Source organism: Ctenopharyngodon idella, chromosome 20, assembly GCF_019924925.1.
Source record: "Ctenopharyngodon idella isolate HZGC_01 chromosome 20, HZGC01, whole genome shotgun sequence".
Taxonomy (NCBI): Eukaryota; Metazoa; Chordata; class Actinopteri; order Cypriniformes; family Xenocyprididae; genus Ctenopharyngodon; species Ctenopharyngodon idella.
Window position 1 is genome coordinate 21,444,525 of NC_067239.1, and position 14,732 is coordinate 21,459,256.

At 39.0% G+C, this 14,732-nt stretch overlaps 1 protein-coding gene across 2 annotated transcripts in view; it reads right to left on the reverse strand.

Moving 5' to 3' along the window:
• foxo3b (forkhead box O3b) overlaps nt 1–14,732 on the reverse strand; it is a 34,559-nt gene that overhangs the window by 18,930 nt on the left and 897 nt on the right. For both annotated transcript variants that reach the window (XM_051874163.1, XM_051874162.1), the window contains exon 2: nt 13,667–14,363. In XM_051874163.1, the coding sequence (XP_051730123.1) occupies nt 13,667–14,200 (534 nt within the window). In that variant the 5' untranslated portion in view covers nt 14,201–14,363. The remainder of the gene's footprint in view (nt 1–13,666; nt 14,364–14,732) is intronic.

Genomic DNA, 14,732 nt, shown 5'->3' on the forward strand with positions numbered 1-14,732 from the left:
CAGTACATTCAGAAAAGTTGTTCAAAATGTTTGTCACCAATCTGAGACTAAACACTAATGCGTTTAGTGTCGCTAATGCGCATACTGGATAGAAGAGGCCTCACAGTCTACTCCTCACTCTGTCCTATCCTTCTCTCCCTCCCCCTCCACTCTCTTTAACTCTGAAAGAGAAAGCTGGAGGACTGCCAGAGTACGCGACCGCACGGTACACACACGAACACACCATGCAGCACAGCTACACACTGACCTACATATGCTTCCACTGCGCTGATTGAGTGCCCCACTGAACCTTCGAGCCAATCGCAGACAGGGGAGGAGTACAAGTCAGCCAATAGCACTCCTCACCCTTAGCACAAGCTCTTACAGTCTCTATACAATTTTAGAGTTAAAGCAGAAACATAAATGCTCGCCAAGAATGGAAATTATATATGACTACCTTTTTTTTTTTTTGGCCTTTGCATGAGATTTTACTATTTCAGAATTCTTAAACCAGGGTCTGTGCTGGGTTTTGTTTGTCTAAATGATGGGGTACCCGACTGATGTTAAATTTGCCTGTTCACCACTGAGACGAAACCTTAGTAGACCATGAAGAGGGTAGTATTGGCCAATCAAATATACACTCAGTATACACTAACACACACAAAGAAACATGAACTCCTGTATAAACGTACTTGCTCCCGCACACATTCAACAGACACCAAAGCAGGGTCATCAGGAGGTCATATAATAGAGCACTGATTCCTAATCATTGGAGTACTTGAAATGATTTTCATTTGTTAAACATATAGAACAGAATAAAATGTTTAATATTTACAAGTAATACATTTTCAAACTTAAAATATATTTATTACATTAAAATAATGAATCATGATTAATCAGATTTAGTTTTAGTTCCCTTTTAACAAAAAAAGCTAATTTTTGTTTAGTGTGTTTGAGTTGAGTGTGCAAGACTATACATAATTTTGTAGATGATTATTTATGCTACTTGATGGGTCTGTTTTTCCCCATTTTCATTTTTTGTAGGCAGGAGGCTGTGAGGATATTCAAGACAAAAAGATTGGAAAACATTATCACAGAGTCCTGACATCCTCAAAGACTCATTCTGGTCAGCAACTGGTAAAAAAATAAATAAATTCAAAGCGCTTTCTTCATTCTCTTTTTTTTTTTATCTTGGCTGTTTTTATCTGTAAGACTGTTTTTATCTGCTTTTACTCTTTCCCTGACTCTCTCCACCTCTTTTTTTTTTCCATGGTGTCATTTCTCTCTGAATTAAGCAATCTGGTGTGATGCATGGTGTGATAGTGGAGCTGATGTAACCACACAGCAGATTACACTATGATCCTTAGTTTAATCTCCACTCGCTCTCTGTACGCACACACTGTATGTGTACATACACACGTTGTACACTAAGTCAGCTCATATGACCAGCCACCTGACTAAGCCTCAAGTTTAGAGAGACTAATCCACACACTGCACATCACACCACTGAAAAATTGTCTTTACAACGCATACTGTATACAACATGCCTATATCAAACACCAATCTTGTACAAAATAACATTAGTATATATTAACCAGAGGTTATAAGTGTCTTCAGATGAACATTTGCAATTCAGCATAACGCTCTTTGTCAGAAAGCCTGGCTGTTCCAAGCCTTTGTGTTCTCCTGGTAAAACCTTGGATCCCGCTGCACAGCTGCAGGAAGAGGGAAAAAATAGAAGGGAGCAAAAAGCTGGGTGGAAGAAAAGGAAAAGTAAAACAAACAGGGGGAAGAAGTGGGGAGAGGAGAGACAGGAAAGGCACACTAACCCATATTTACTGTGAAGCGGTGGGAGGGAAGAAAATCTGTGGGGAAAGGCAACGATTTTACCAATCATTCAGACCAATAATACACGCACTTGTGTATGTGTGGCACTGATACTGCAAATGCTAACACACGTCAGCATCATATTCTCACTCGCATATGTGCAAATCAATCAGTCTAAAAGCCCTTTCAGTCGAGCGGTGATGTCATCCACAGCTAGATCATCAGCAATCCTCTCCCACTGGACCAGTCTCGATCTATCCGTCTCTCTACTTCTCTTTCTATTTGCCTTTTCCCTTTCTTTTTTTATTTTGGCTTTATCTGAAGAGTGCACAATGTGGATTATGTACAACTTCACATTAATTATGAATCATTTTAGCATTTACTTTTTCAAGTTTTAAGATATTGCACTTCAATTTACAACAACAAAATATTGCATACCAAACTAACTGCTTTTTATACCACAGCACCACAGCGCTGACCAGAGTTGTTGTTGTACAGTTCACTGTATCCAAGTAGCACAAACACTTGGACTTATGGAAATAAGATCAAAATGGTGAACTATAAACACACAACATTCAGCCAGAAGTAAGCATTAACCACTTATATTAACAACTGTAGCAATGTCAACCAAGATCTCTCACTAAAAAAGTTCATACACAGCTTTCATACACTGTTGTATAATGAGTCGTTTGTATTCAAAGTAACATTGAGACTGTATGTTTCCTCAAGGTTTACACACAACATGGGAAAGTGTAACCTTGTACCCCCACCTACCCGTTCACAGTAATCTGAGAGAAAGAGAAGGAGGGAAACTCAGATAAAATAAAAGAAGAGAGAGAAGGCGAGGGGCCCCTTTTTCTGGTACCCCATGTAACCCCTTATTGGGCCTCTACACAGAAAGAAATAAAAAGCATAAAACGAAGAGGACACTGTAACACCATAGATGCACAGAAAAGTTCCTTTCACAGACAAGATCCTTTCAGCAATAATGATAATAATAATAATAATTATTATTATATATATATATATATATATATATATATATATAGTTAATCATGATTAATACTTTTTGTAGTTAATGAATCAACACACACACACACATATATACATATATATATATATATATGTATGAAGAGTTCAGATGCAAAAGCCGCTAAAAGCCACTCAAAAATGAGATAATGGTATTGAGCAAATGCTCTCTGCATGTTGTAGTATACGTTCATCAAATACTTTTGCTTCAAATCCGCTAAATCCCAGCATCAGCTCATTCAGAAATACCGGTTCGTTGGCAGAAACTGCTAAACGCCACTCATATCAAATCATATGATTTCAAGATGATTGACAGTGTGCATATGAGCTGGCTGCAAGTTTTTATCATGTTTTGCCATCATTACAGTGGCAATGACAGCATTTCGCGACTAGAACAAACACAACATTGTTCCTTTTGCTGCTGTAAAACTGACAGAAATGGTCATTTTACTATGTCTTGTTGTCCAAAGAGGTGGACTTAAGAGGTTTTTGCAAAAAAGCACACATGGACTTAGCTGGTTTTGCAACAAAAGACAGTCAAATTTGTTAAATACCAATGAATTGACTGAAGTGACATTTTTGAAAATAAGGCATTTCAATAACTGACTAATAACCTTTTCATTGCCATTAAAGTGAAATTACTGAACCTAAACATAGGAGCCTGGTAAAAAATGCTTATTTATAAGAAAAGATGTCAGAAAGACTTTGGAGGTTTTTACAATGGAACTCTTCATATATATATATATATATATATATATATATATATTAGGGGTGTAACGGTACATGTATTTGTCCCGAACCGTCACGGTACGGACGTCACGATTCGGTTCATGCAGCATGACGATGAATAAGTTTGACGCTTTTTGATGTGGACTAACAGATGAAAGTAACAGCGGAGCGCGATCATCCCTTCCTCTTCACTACTACAGAATGAACATGAATGAACAGGAAGGTATGTTGAAAGATACAGTACAACTTACTGAAACGTATCATATCTCTTGTAATCGCGGAAAGATGTCAGTAAAACAGTTTGTAAACAATTATGTCATGTAGTATTACATTTAACATTACCTCAGAAAGCCATTCAGTGTCAACAGCTTGCTAGTTCACTAGAGAAATGAACTGTTTCGCTAAATATATGCACTATATTAGCCTATATATTAATTATATTTTACTTAACGTTAGTTAACGTAAGGCCTAAATAAATCCGTCATGAAAACAAGTTATGACAGCCACTGAGTCTGTGTAAATTATTATATTTCAACAAGGAATTGGAGAAACAGAAGTTGATGCAAAAACTGCCTTATGTGTAATTTACATGTTTACAATACATAAATTTTTTATTATTATTTGAGTGTTGATGATTTTATCTAAAAAACAAATTTTGATTATAATTGAATACTTCTGAAGACAGAGAGACAGTTTGTTCAGTAAAACATTGTTTAATTAAAAAAAAAGAGATAACATTGTTTTGTTTTCTCACCCTGCTGTACTGAAACCGTACCGAACCGTGAGTTTTGTGTACCGTTACACCCCTAATATACCCCTAATATACCCCTATATATATATATATATATATATGTGTGTGTGTGTGTGTGTGTGTGCGCGCGCGTTTTTGTGATTTATGAGGACACAAATTTGTATAATGACATGGGTATTACACTGGTATTACGACGTAAACATGAAATATGAGGACATTTCATGAGTCCTCATATTTAAAATAGCTTTTATTAATGTTTTATTAAAAATGTCAAAATGCAGAATGTTTTCTGTGATGGGTATGTTTAGGGGTAGGGGTAGTGTGTACAGAATGTACAGTTTGTACAGTATAAAAACCATTATGCCTATGGAATGTCCTCACTAAGATAGCAAAACAAACCTGTGTATGTGCGTGTGTGCGCGCACACACACACACACACATTCACAAAAACAGGTTTGAGAGTTCACGCTACATTACTGCATATGGTCACTCAACCGCACATGCTTTTATCCACACAAAAAAGAAAAGCTCTATCTTTGAAGCATATGAGCAAGGAAATGCATTACTGTTCCCAGAAAAGGGGTGTGTGCATGTGTCTGTGCCCATTTGCCTTTGTGCATGTCAAAAGCATCAACACACACCACAGGAACGAAAGAAACAAGAAGAAACAGACTTAGGGCCTCTTAACTACTCCTTAAATACAAAGGGGGTGTCATAAGAGTATATGAATATACAGCAGATTGTGTAAACTCTGTGAACCCTGCATGCTTGGTTGGCGGCATTCAGAGAGCGTGACTGTTTGCGAGCGCAGTCAATGAAGAGCATGTTTACTCATTAAACCCTGTGACTCTTCCTGATACTCAAGCATACTATTACTACACACTACTGTTTAAAAGTTTGGGGGCAGTAAGATTCTTTAATGTTTTTAAAAAAAAAGTCTATTCTGCTCCCCAAGACTGCATTTATTTCATGAAAAATATATTAAAAAATTGTGAAGATAATATGTATTATTGTGAAATATTATTACAATTTGATATAACCATTTACTGTTTTAAATATAGTTTAAAATATAATTTATTCATGTGATGGAAAAGCTGAATTTTCTGCACCCATTACTCCAGTCTTCAGTGTCACATGATCCTTCAGAAATCATTCTAATATGATGATTTGGTGCTCAAGAAACATTTATTTTTATTATCAATGTTGAAACCAGTTGTGCTGCTTAATATTTTTGTGGAAACCATGATACATTTCTTAGAAAATTCAAAGAACAGAATTTTTTAAAACTGCAATAATATAATTATAAATTACTTAACTGTTTGATCAATTGCTGAAGAAAAGTATTTATTTCTTTCATTAAAAAGTTTATGTTATGGTGTACTGGACCTACTGTACTCTGACTAGGTTGAAACTTACAATTTTTTTAAAGAGAGGTAATGATTGGAATATGCAAAGACAGAGATAGAGAATGATCTTTTCTGAGAATGTGAAATGCAAAAGAAGAACAAATAAGAGACAGACAAATACAGACAAGCAACGTGTCAGTGATGGCAGTCTGAGTAAGAAAGCACACGAGATGCCCAGGAGCTGTGGAGCGATTTCATGCCCCCATAAACACTGTAGCACACATGGGAGAATAGAGAGGGAGAGAGAGATGGGAGAGGAGGGCAGGCAGAGGTAAATGGGACAAAACTGTGCGAATTTAACTAAAAATACAGACAACATTAGTTAGAGATTAAAATGGCTGTGTTCAAATGCGTGCCAAAAGGCATGTACCACATTATTTCTGCCCATAATGTTCCTGATGTACTGCTTCCTCACTCTGACTGAGCTGGCTGATAACAAACTGCTGATGTGTCCAGCAGCTGGAACCGTTGCAGACTTTACTGCTAAGTCAGCGCTTTGGCCCCATTCAGCTTGATCCACTGGCCTCCACTGACATCCATATCACCAGAACTGACCCAGGGGCAGGTTAAAGACAGGTGTGTAAACACTGAAGGTGCAGTGAAAAGAGATAAGCCTCCACTGATATATGCAAGGCAATGGACTCTTAAAACAGATAATAGGCCTGTGTTGACCTCACCACCTGTGGAACATCTGATTGGCCTGTTATTTAGAACACACTGTATTGATAAGAGGTTAGTTCGGTGCAGTATGACTAACTGTACTATTCACAGCGGTTCTTGGAAAAGACTTTCACTTTAAGAGCAATGCAGATTGAGAAACATTCAGACAAAGAGATATTTAGTGAGCAATCCAAAAGCCACAGTAATGAGGGAAAAAAATCCCTAAGATTTTAGGTGGAAACTACCTACAATAGAGATTTCACAATGGGCGGAGCTACTCTGTGATTGTTGTAAGGATAAATGAAAACTTTCAACCTGTCATTTGATGGCTATTCAAACCTGTAGCTCTGTAAAGTTTCCGAAACTTTTGACTAAAGTGTCATGTGTCACGTAGCCTATTTATTGGACCTTTAAAATACTGCCCTGGGTTCCAGTGATTTGAGTTTATGGCTCTTTCAGATACACAAGCCATCATAAATTTGACTACCAAATTCACTGTGTGCATGTGGCCGCTGTGGTGTTATGTCACAGAAAATAAATTTGCTTAGTCAAGAAGGATCTGAGAGCCTTACATCATCACAGAAGCATATTTAAACACCTGCTTCACAATTGAAACAGGAACCGTCACACTCAATCTACCATAATCTGTGTTTATCAATCCAATCTTTTGTCTAATCAAAAGTCGACGCTTACACTCCTACCTACAAGCACCAAAATAGACCCTATGCGTCACCAGAACCAGGCTAATAATCGCCCACTCCTGTCTGACAATGTTTGTCTGTTTTCGTTCAAAGGGATGATGCATGAGATCACTGACAAAGTATTTCGCCAAAACTATCATTTCCCTATGTTCACTGCAATAATCATTCGCTACAAAGCTGCATCTACTCTCATTACTGCTGCCTTTGTCTGGCCAAAAGCTCCTGACATAGAAATCTAGCTTTATTTTACTCTATTAAAGTATAAACAAGAACAGTTTATCTGCACTGTGGCAGGCAGACATGCGTAATTAGAAATGACGGGTTGGGAACAAAACAAATTAAACTTTCAAAAATCCTCAGGTCAGAGCTGCAAGCAAGAATACCTTTAGAAAACTGATCAGGTACATTAAGGGCATGGAAAAGGTGGGAAGAAGCACAGGCTGAACTAGAAATACATTCAAATGTCTTTACCGCAGCAGCATATGTGCTTCTAACATGCCGCTGTAAATGCCGCCCCATCAGGAAGTCTGTGTTTTAATCAAATGTTTTTAAATATGAAAATGTCTGCTGGATGAGGGGGGAAGTGCATACTTTATGTAGGAGTTAGATGGAGTGATGTTGGTTGAATCTGTAATGGGAAGCATAATGTATACGAGTACAAGTGCTTACACCTTATCAAAAAACCTTCCGACTATGTTTTTACACATATACAGGGTATTGCGTACAGTGTGTATGACGTAAATTACATCATCAACTTAGTACGCACATACATAGCTAGATTTTTCTAACTGCACTTACTTTGTATGCTCAGCTCTCATCTGCCTTGAATTGTTTTGCGCTGATTAGTTTGTCCAAGAGGTGGAAACACTTCCCCAGCCCATTGTTTCACAGAACAAGGTAAAACTACTAAAGACAACAGCAACAATACATGCTTACAACTCTAGTTTTAAAGAGTACAAAGACATTTTATCTGTCTTAACTTCTGGAGAGAAATAGCGCAGACACTGGACAAGGACGAAACTTTGTATTCTGCATGTGTCAAGGGGATGTTCATGCACACTATTAAATGGAGTATACTATAAAAAGCTATGCATTCAGCATAGCAAAACATCTACGACCCTAGTGACAGTCACTTCAAGACCTCTCACACACCTAAACATGACCAGGCATGTATAAAAGCACCAAACATCAACATTTACATGTGTCATTCAAGACACAAAACAGTGACTGTATATGAGTTAACAGTTATAGCAATACCTCCTACACACTTTTTAAACACTCTTTAAAAGTCAGCATGGCACGAAAATCTATCTAATCTATGTTTTCTCTGTTTACAGGATTCTCCAATCATTTAGGCCCCATTTACACTGCATGTTTCAAGTGACCCAATTCCGATTTTTTCCTCTCATGTGGCACAGATCGGATATGACATGTGAACGTGTAAGCAGGAAAAAAACAGCATGAATTCCGATATTCTCAGATCGGTTTCAGGCCTCACTCATATGTGGAAATAAATCTGATATGATTCGGACACATGCATTTGCGTCTGCCATGACAGCGGTCAAATCGGATATTCCCCAGTAAATGCGAGTCGTACGTCACTGAAAAAGGGATGGAGGTGAATGACGTCAACTCAGGTGGACACGAACTGCGATCACGACACTAATGGCTCTCCTCTTTTTTCTCCGCCTTACGAGAGCAATGTTTTGCTGACCTTTAAAGCAAAACATTGTATAATCATTTTGTTTGCGTCCACTGCATATCGCGCCATTTTACTTCCTTTTTCCGGGTCATAACGTCTTGGGCTGTTTTGCCAGTGTGTAGTGTAAATGCAAATATCGGATACGGGTCACTTTTAAAAGATGATGTAAGCGGGTCATCAAAAAAAATCGGATATAGTCACCAAATTGTGCATCAAGATCTGCAGTGTAAATGCGGCCTTAGTCTGCTCTGCTTAAAGGGGACATATCATGAAAATTGTGACTTTTTCCGTGTTTAAGTGCTATAATCGGGTCCCCGGTGCATCTACCAACCCAGAAAAAGTGAAAAAGGACAACCCAGTAGCTTTGTTTTGGTAAGCCTTACTCTGCAAGCATGTGAAAAAACGAGCCGCTCAGATTTCGCTCCCCTAGTGACGTAGGAAGTTGATTTTCTTACAATATTACCGCCCCTTTATATGCACGTTTCCACCCACGGCACCGCTGGATTTGCACAAAAGATTAACATGACGGCACATGCTAGTTGATGAGTTGAATCAACTCCACAGCAACTACATAAATTTAACCACTAACCGTTCAGAAACATCCAAATGCATTCTATAAGTTGTAACTTCTTCCTGAGTCTCTCCATCAGTGTCCGACTCCGGTTTGAACAATGTAAGGCTGAACACCATTACTGGTAATCGTCATTTCGGCTGCGTGAGATTCCCCAGCTTTGTTGTTGTTGAGCAACCGAAGCATGAGCTGTTAAAGCTCCGCCCTCTTTTGGAAAGCGGGCCAGGAGCAGCAGCTTATTTGCATTTAAAGGGACACACACAAAAACGGCGTGTTTTTGCTCACACCCAAATAGGGGCAAATTTGACAAGCTATAATAAATGATCTGTGGGGCATTTGGAGCTGAAATTTCACAGACACATTCTGGGGACACCACATCTTGTGAAAAGGGGCATAATAGGTCCCCTTTAATCTCCAACCCACAAGCTTGCGTTTATCTGCCTCCACTTTTGAGTGCAACGCTCACATCTCAAAATCCAAATCAACAACCGATACAAAGAACCAAGTCCCCACCCTACATTTTTTCTTTTTCGATAATCCATTACACTCGGATGTACGTCACAATACAGAAGAAAAGATCTGTTGTTACTTTGCAACTTTAAAGATGCAGATATAACGTATATTTTGCACGTAGTATGCGTTTATATAATATTAATGTTGTATTTGTTTACCCCACCCTCTTGACAATAAACAGATTACAGGAAACACTTAAAATAGCCCATCTACATCCTGGAACTGTGCCGAGTGAAATTCGGTGAATACAGACCCTCAGGAGTGTGACCGGATTGCTTTCATCACCGTGACTGAAACATTTCAATTGGGCCTAGAGTGGCAGCTCAGCATATTAAGTGTTCCAGGAACAAGAATGGTGCAACACATTATAGTAGTAGCTTGTTCTTTTTAAGTTACATAATCTGATTATATTTCAGATGTGAGATAACAGCAGGGTTACACAAGGTTCTAACATTGCAAAGAGGATAGAGACAAGTGTGTGGTGGACAAGATTACAAGTTTATAAACAGTGAGCTGGCAAATGTGCATGTGTGTGCGTAAGATCCTTAAGAGATGTCTCTTAAAAATTAATAAAAATGACCTGAATTAATGCTTGAAAGAGTGAATAATTTAAAGGCTGGCTTTTTTCAAGAGTAGAGTACATCATTTGGCACTAGAGGCATGATCTGGCACTGCAGGAGCTCATTGTGAAGGAAAACGATAAATCAATAAAATCTCATCACTTGTACACCTGCAAAAGTAACCTTGAAGATTAATCTAACATTTTCAAACACATTCTAGACTTAATTCACATTCACACCCGATTGTATAACCAGATCATTAAATAAACACACAGCATTATCCTGTAACATTTAGTGCAGAGAGTAAAGGTGGGTGCTGTAATGTCAACTATGCTTTAACAGTCACGCCCTCTCTCTCGCAGTCACAACAGTATGTTTCAAGAGAAACAAAGGAACTTCTTTATGAGATCACATGTCATCCAAACCCTCTCATTAAAACAGAGAGGACCAGTGACCTGGTAGCCATAGTGATGCAGCTTCTTGTCATTTTCGCACCTGTGCTCGGCCATTCCAGCCTTTGTGTTTGAATAAGACATCTTTCGACTATTTTCATTGCTCATTCTGTTTATTAATTTATCTTATTTTCTGACTTCTCTCTCCTTTTTGTTGTATCCCATGGTTTTTGATTGGATCTGAAGATCTGAATGTGAACTTGCTATCTTGTAAAAAAAAGGACGGGTTTAAGTGGACCAAATGATTGTAGAAGTCTGGCATATGTCACCAGAGAGAAGTTGTTTTACTGGAAGATCAAGATATTTTGATTTAAAAAATTATGAGGTCAAAATTAAAAAAAGAGAAAGATCTGAATGAATGAATGAATAAATGAATTGTGCACATTAAGATCATTAAGGGATTAGTTCACTTCAGAATTAAAATTTCCTGATAATTTACTCACCCCCATGTCATCCAAGATGTTTATGTCTTTAATTTTTCAGTCGAAAAGAAATTAAGGTTTTTGAGAAAAACATTCCAGGATTTTTCTCCATATAGTGAACTTCCACGGCTACAAATGGGTTGCAGGTCCAAATTGCAGTTTCAATGCAGCTTCAAAGAGCTCTACACAATCCCAGATGAGGAATAAAGGTCTTATCTAGCAAAACAATCGGTCATTTTCTAAAAAAAGATAAAAAATTATATACTTTTTAACCACAAATGCTCATCTTGCACTAGCTCTGCAATGCACCACGCATTACATAATCACGTTAGAAAGGTCATGCGTGATGTAGGAGGAAGTACCGTAAGTCCTCCAACTTCTCCAAAATCGTTCGAAATTGTTGTTTTACCTTTTTTTTTGTAAAGGCCGTTTGACTTAGTCTTTGCATTTTGGCTTTATAAACATAGTACTTTCCCCTGCGTCACGCGTGACCTTTCCAACGTGATTACGAGCTAGTGCAAGACGATCATTTGTGGTTTAAAAGTATATCATTTTTATTTATTTTTTTAGAAAATGACCCTTATTCCTCAGCTGGGATCATGTAGAGCCATTTGAAGCTGCATTGAAAATGCAATTTGAACCTTCAACCCGTTGGTAGCCGTTGAAGTCCAATAAATGGAGAAAAATCCTGGAATGTTTTCCTCAAAAACCTTAATTTCTTTTTGACTGAAGAAAGAAAGACATAAACATCTTTGATGAGAAGGGGGTGAGTATATTATTAGGGAATTTTAATTCTGAAATAAACTAATCCATTAAGAAACTTAAAATCAGTTAGAAACTAGATGGGGTGAATTTCCATTCCATGCCAACTTTAGCACATAAAATCACTGTTGATGCTTTAAATGATGCAAAAATATGTGTTTGTGTATAAATATATAATTTATTGTGTGCGTGTATATGTTTTATTTAAATGCAATTGTGCATATTGGCAGCCAACTGCAGAAGTGTTTATCTGAGGTTCTGTTAAAACCAGCACCCACACTCCGATCTGACTCACAGATCTGCTTGGAGTTGTCAGATGTGTGCTCGAATGTGTGTCATATTTAGAGCTTGAGGTAACACAGGAGCAAAAGTTCAGTGGAACACTGTTAGACATTTTTCCACATATCCGAAATGGTAGCAGGTACTTGCTACTCATCCTAATAGAGACTTGGGGAGGTGTGTTTATTTGTGTGTACTCATGCTAGAATTGGGGTTATAGTATTTGATCATAAAACATGTTAGACTGACAGATAGTGTTTTGCATAGCAGTTTGAGAAATATGATCATGCACATACACGGTCCTGAATGCTAGATGAGTCGGGGTGCAAACAGTTCCACACTGAGCTGAGTGTCTGCATAGTTTGCCGTTGCCACAGACCCGGCAGTAACTCTCCTTTCACTATTATAATTCATGGCTATTTACGGCCAATGGGACAGGCAAGCTATGCCTCCTGCTGCAAACTTGACCTTACACCCACAACCCAACCATATACCCCCTCCCCCAACCCACCCTGGCTCTGTAAGTGAAAGGCTCATATGTCTTATGCTGGCTACGGCCCATGGCCATGACATTCCCTTTGAAGGCAGTCCTGCCTGCTGACTGCTAAGGAGAAGCTCGCGCCATTCTGAGTTGTTATGCAATTCCTAATGCCATTCAACACCTACATAAACAGTCTGGGCAGCTTCTAGCAGGGGTACATTTACCATGCCAAGTTTTACGTAAGCTGAGCTGCGTGGATATGAACATAAAGGCATTTGGATATGGACATTTATTAGGCTTGGCTCTGAAGATATTGTATTTTGTGGTTATAACCATAATCACAAGACAAAGTCCATCTGAACTAACTTACCAGTTGAGCCAATTGTTTTGTTTTGTCACACAAAATTTTCATACTGATCATCCCTAATTTGTGGTTTATTTTTTATGCTGGCATCCAAATAGTTTGTTTACAGGTGACGTCATTGAGCTTGCTTCACTGTTGAGTCACGCACACGCGAACCTTCGAAAACTTTCCAGTTTTCTGTGCGTGAATAAGTGTGCCAAACATGCCAGAACATGTGTTTCTGGTTGTGATGCAGAATGAGGATGCAGCACGAAATAAATGAGGAGGAGCATGACAGACACTTGCACCTTATGACACACAAATTCTTTGGCACAGTGTTTCTCAACCTTGCACACCACTAGTACACATTTTGCATGTCTGCTTAATCAAATACACCTGATTAAACTCATCAGCTCATAAGCAGAGACAACCAAAATGTGCATCGTTTGGGGGTCTTCAGGAACGAGGTTGGGAAGCACTGCTCGAGCGGATCTCTTACCTTCCAACCAGCTGAGCTGTTGCTGTCACCTTTGTCTTTAAAGTACGGGACACTTCTGACCATCCAGTCGTAGATCTGGGACAGTGTCAGTCTCTTGTCTGGGGTGCTCTCTATGGCTTTCGTGATAAGGTCTGCGTAGGACAGGTTGCCCCATGCGTTCCTCCTTGAAGATGACTTCCGGGGAGTTTGCTGTTGGCTACCTTGACCGCTCACCCCCGGACTCGCTGTGTTCGCAGAAGCAGGCTGAGAGGAGAGCGGGGAGTCAGTGTTCTCCTGACCGCTAATGGGATGCAGTTCGTCTGCCATGCTTGGGCTGCCGTTGTCCTCTCCTTCACCCATGCCGTTGATTGCCATCGCGCTGTCATCCTCATCATCCTCTTCCTCTGGGATTATGTCAGTGTCATTGGACGCAGGCTTTGCCGAACTAGACTCCGGCAGCGGCCAAGTGCATGATCTCGGCCGTTTCTGTGGCTCAAAATCTGGATCGATGGCAACATCCAGCGAGGTCAGTGGTTCAAGGGTTGTCTCCGCCATTGCCTCTACCAGCCTTCTCTGTCGCTCCTCTGTACTGTCTCAGTCAAAGTTAGATAGGCAGTGGGAAACGGTCACAGTCGCATTCCATGAATGCACCTGAACTCTAAATGGTGCTTAACGCTTCTTGTGCAGTGCAAATCTTAATGATCATTAACACCCCTCCCTGTGTTTCAGAAAGACAAAAATACAATACAAAGCCATGTGACATAAAATACCTCATAATCATCAAATACAATTGTGGATTGTACGGACAAATATATATATATATATATATATATATAAAAGCCATTAAATGTATAATTACATTTTCACGCGTTCATGTGTCTAATTATACGGCGGTGTGCACGCGAACGCGCCTGCGGTGGTTCGCGCAACAGTCACGTGAAAGTATAAACAAAGATTTAACGTCTGTAGTATACGCAAAGTGCTCCTGTTTCACTTTAATTTAACACTCGCTTGATGGCACACATTCTTGGTCGTTACACTTTCATAATGACACTCGCTGACACATATGAAGAGTATTCCAAAGGAG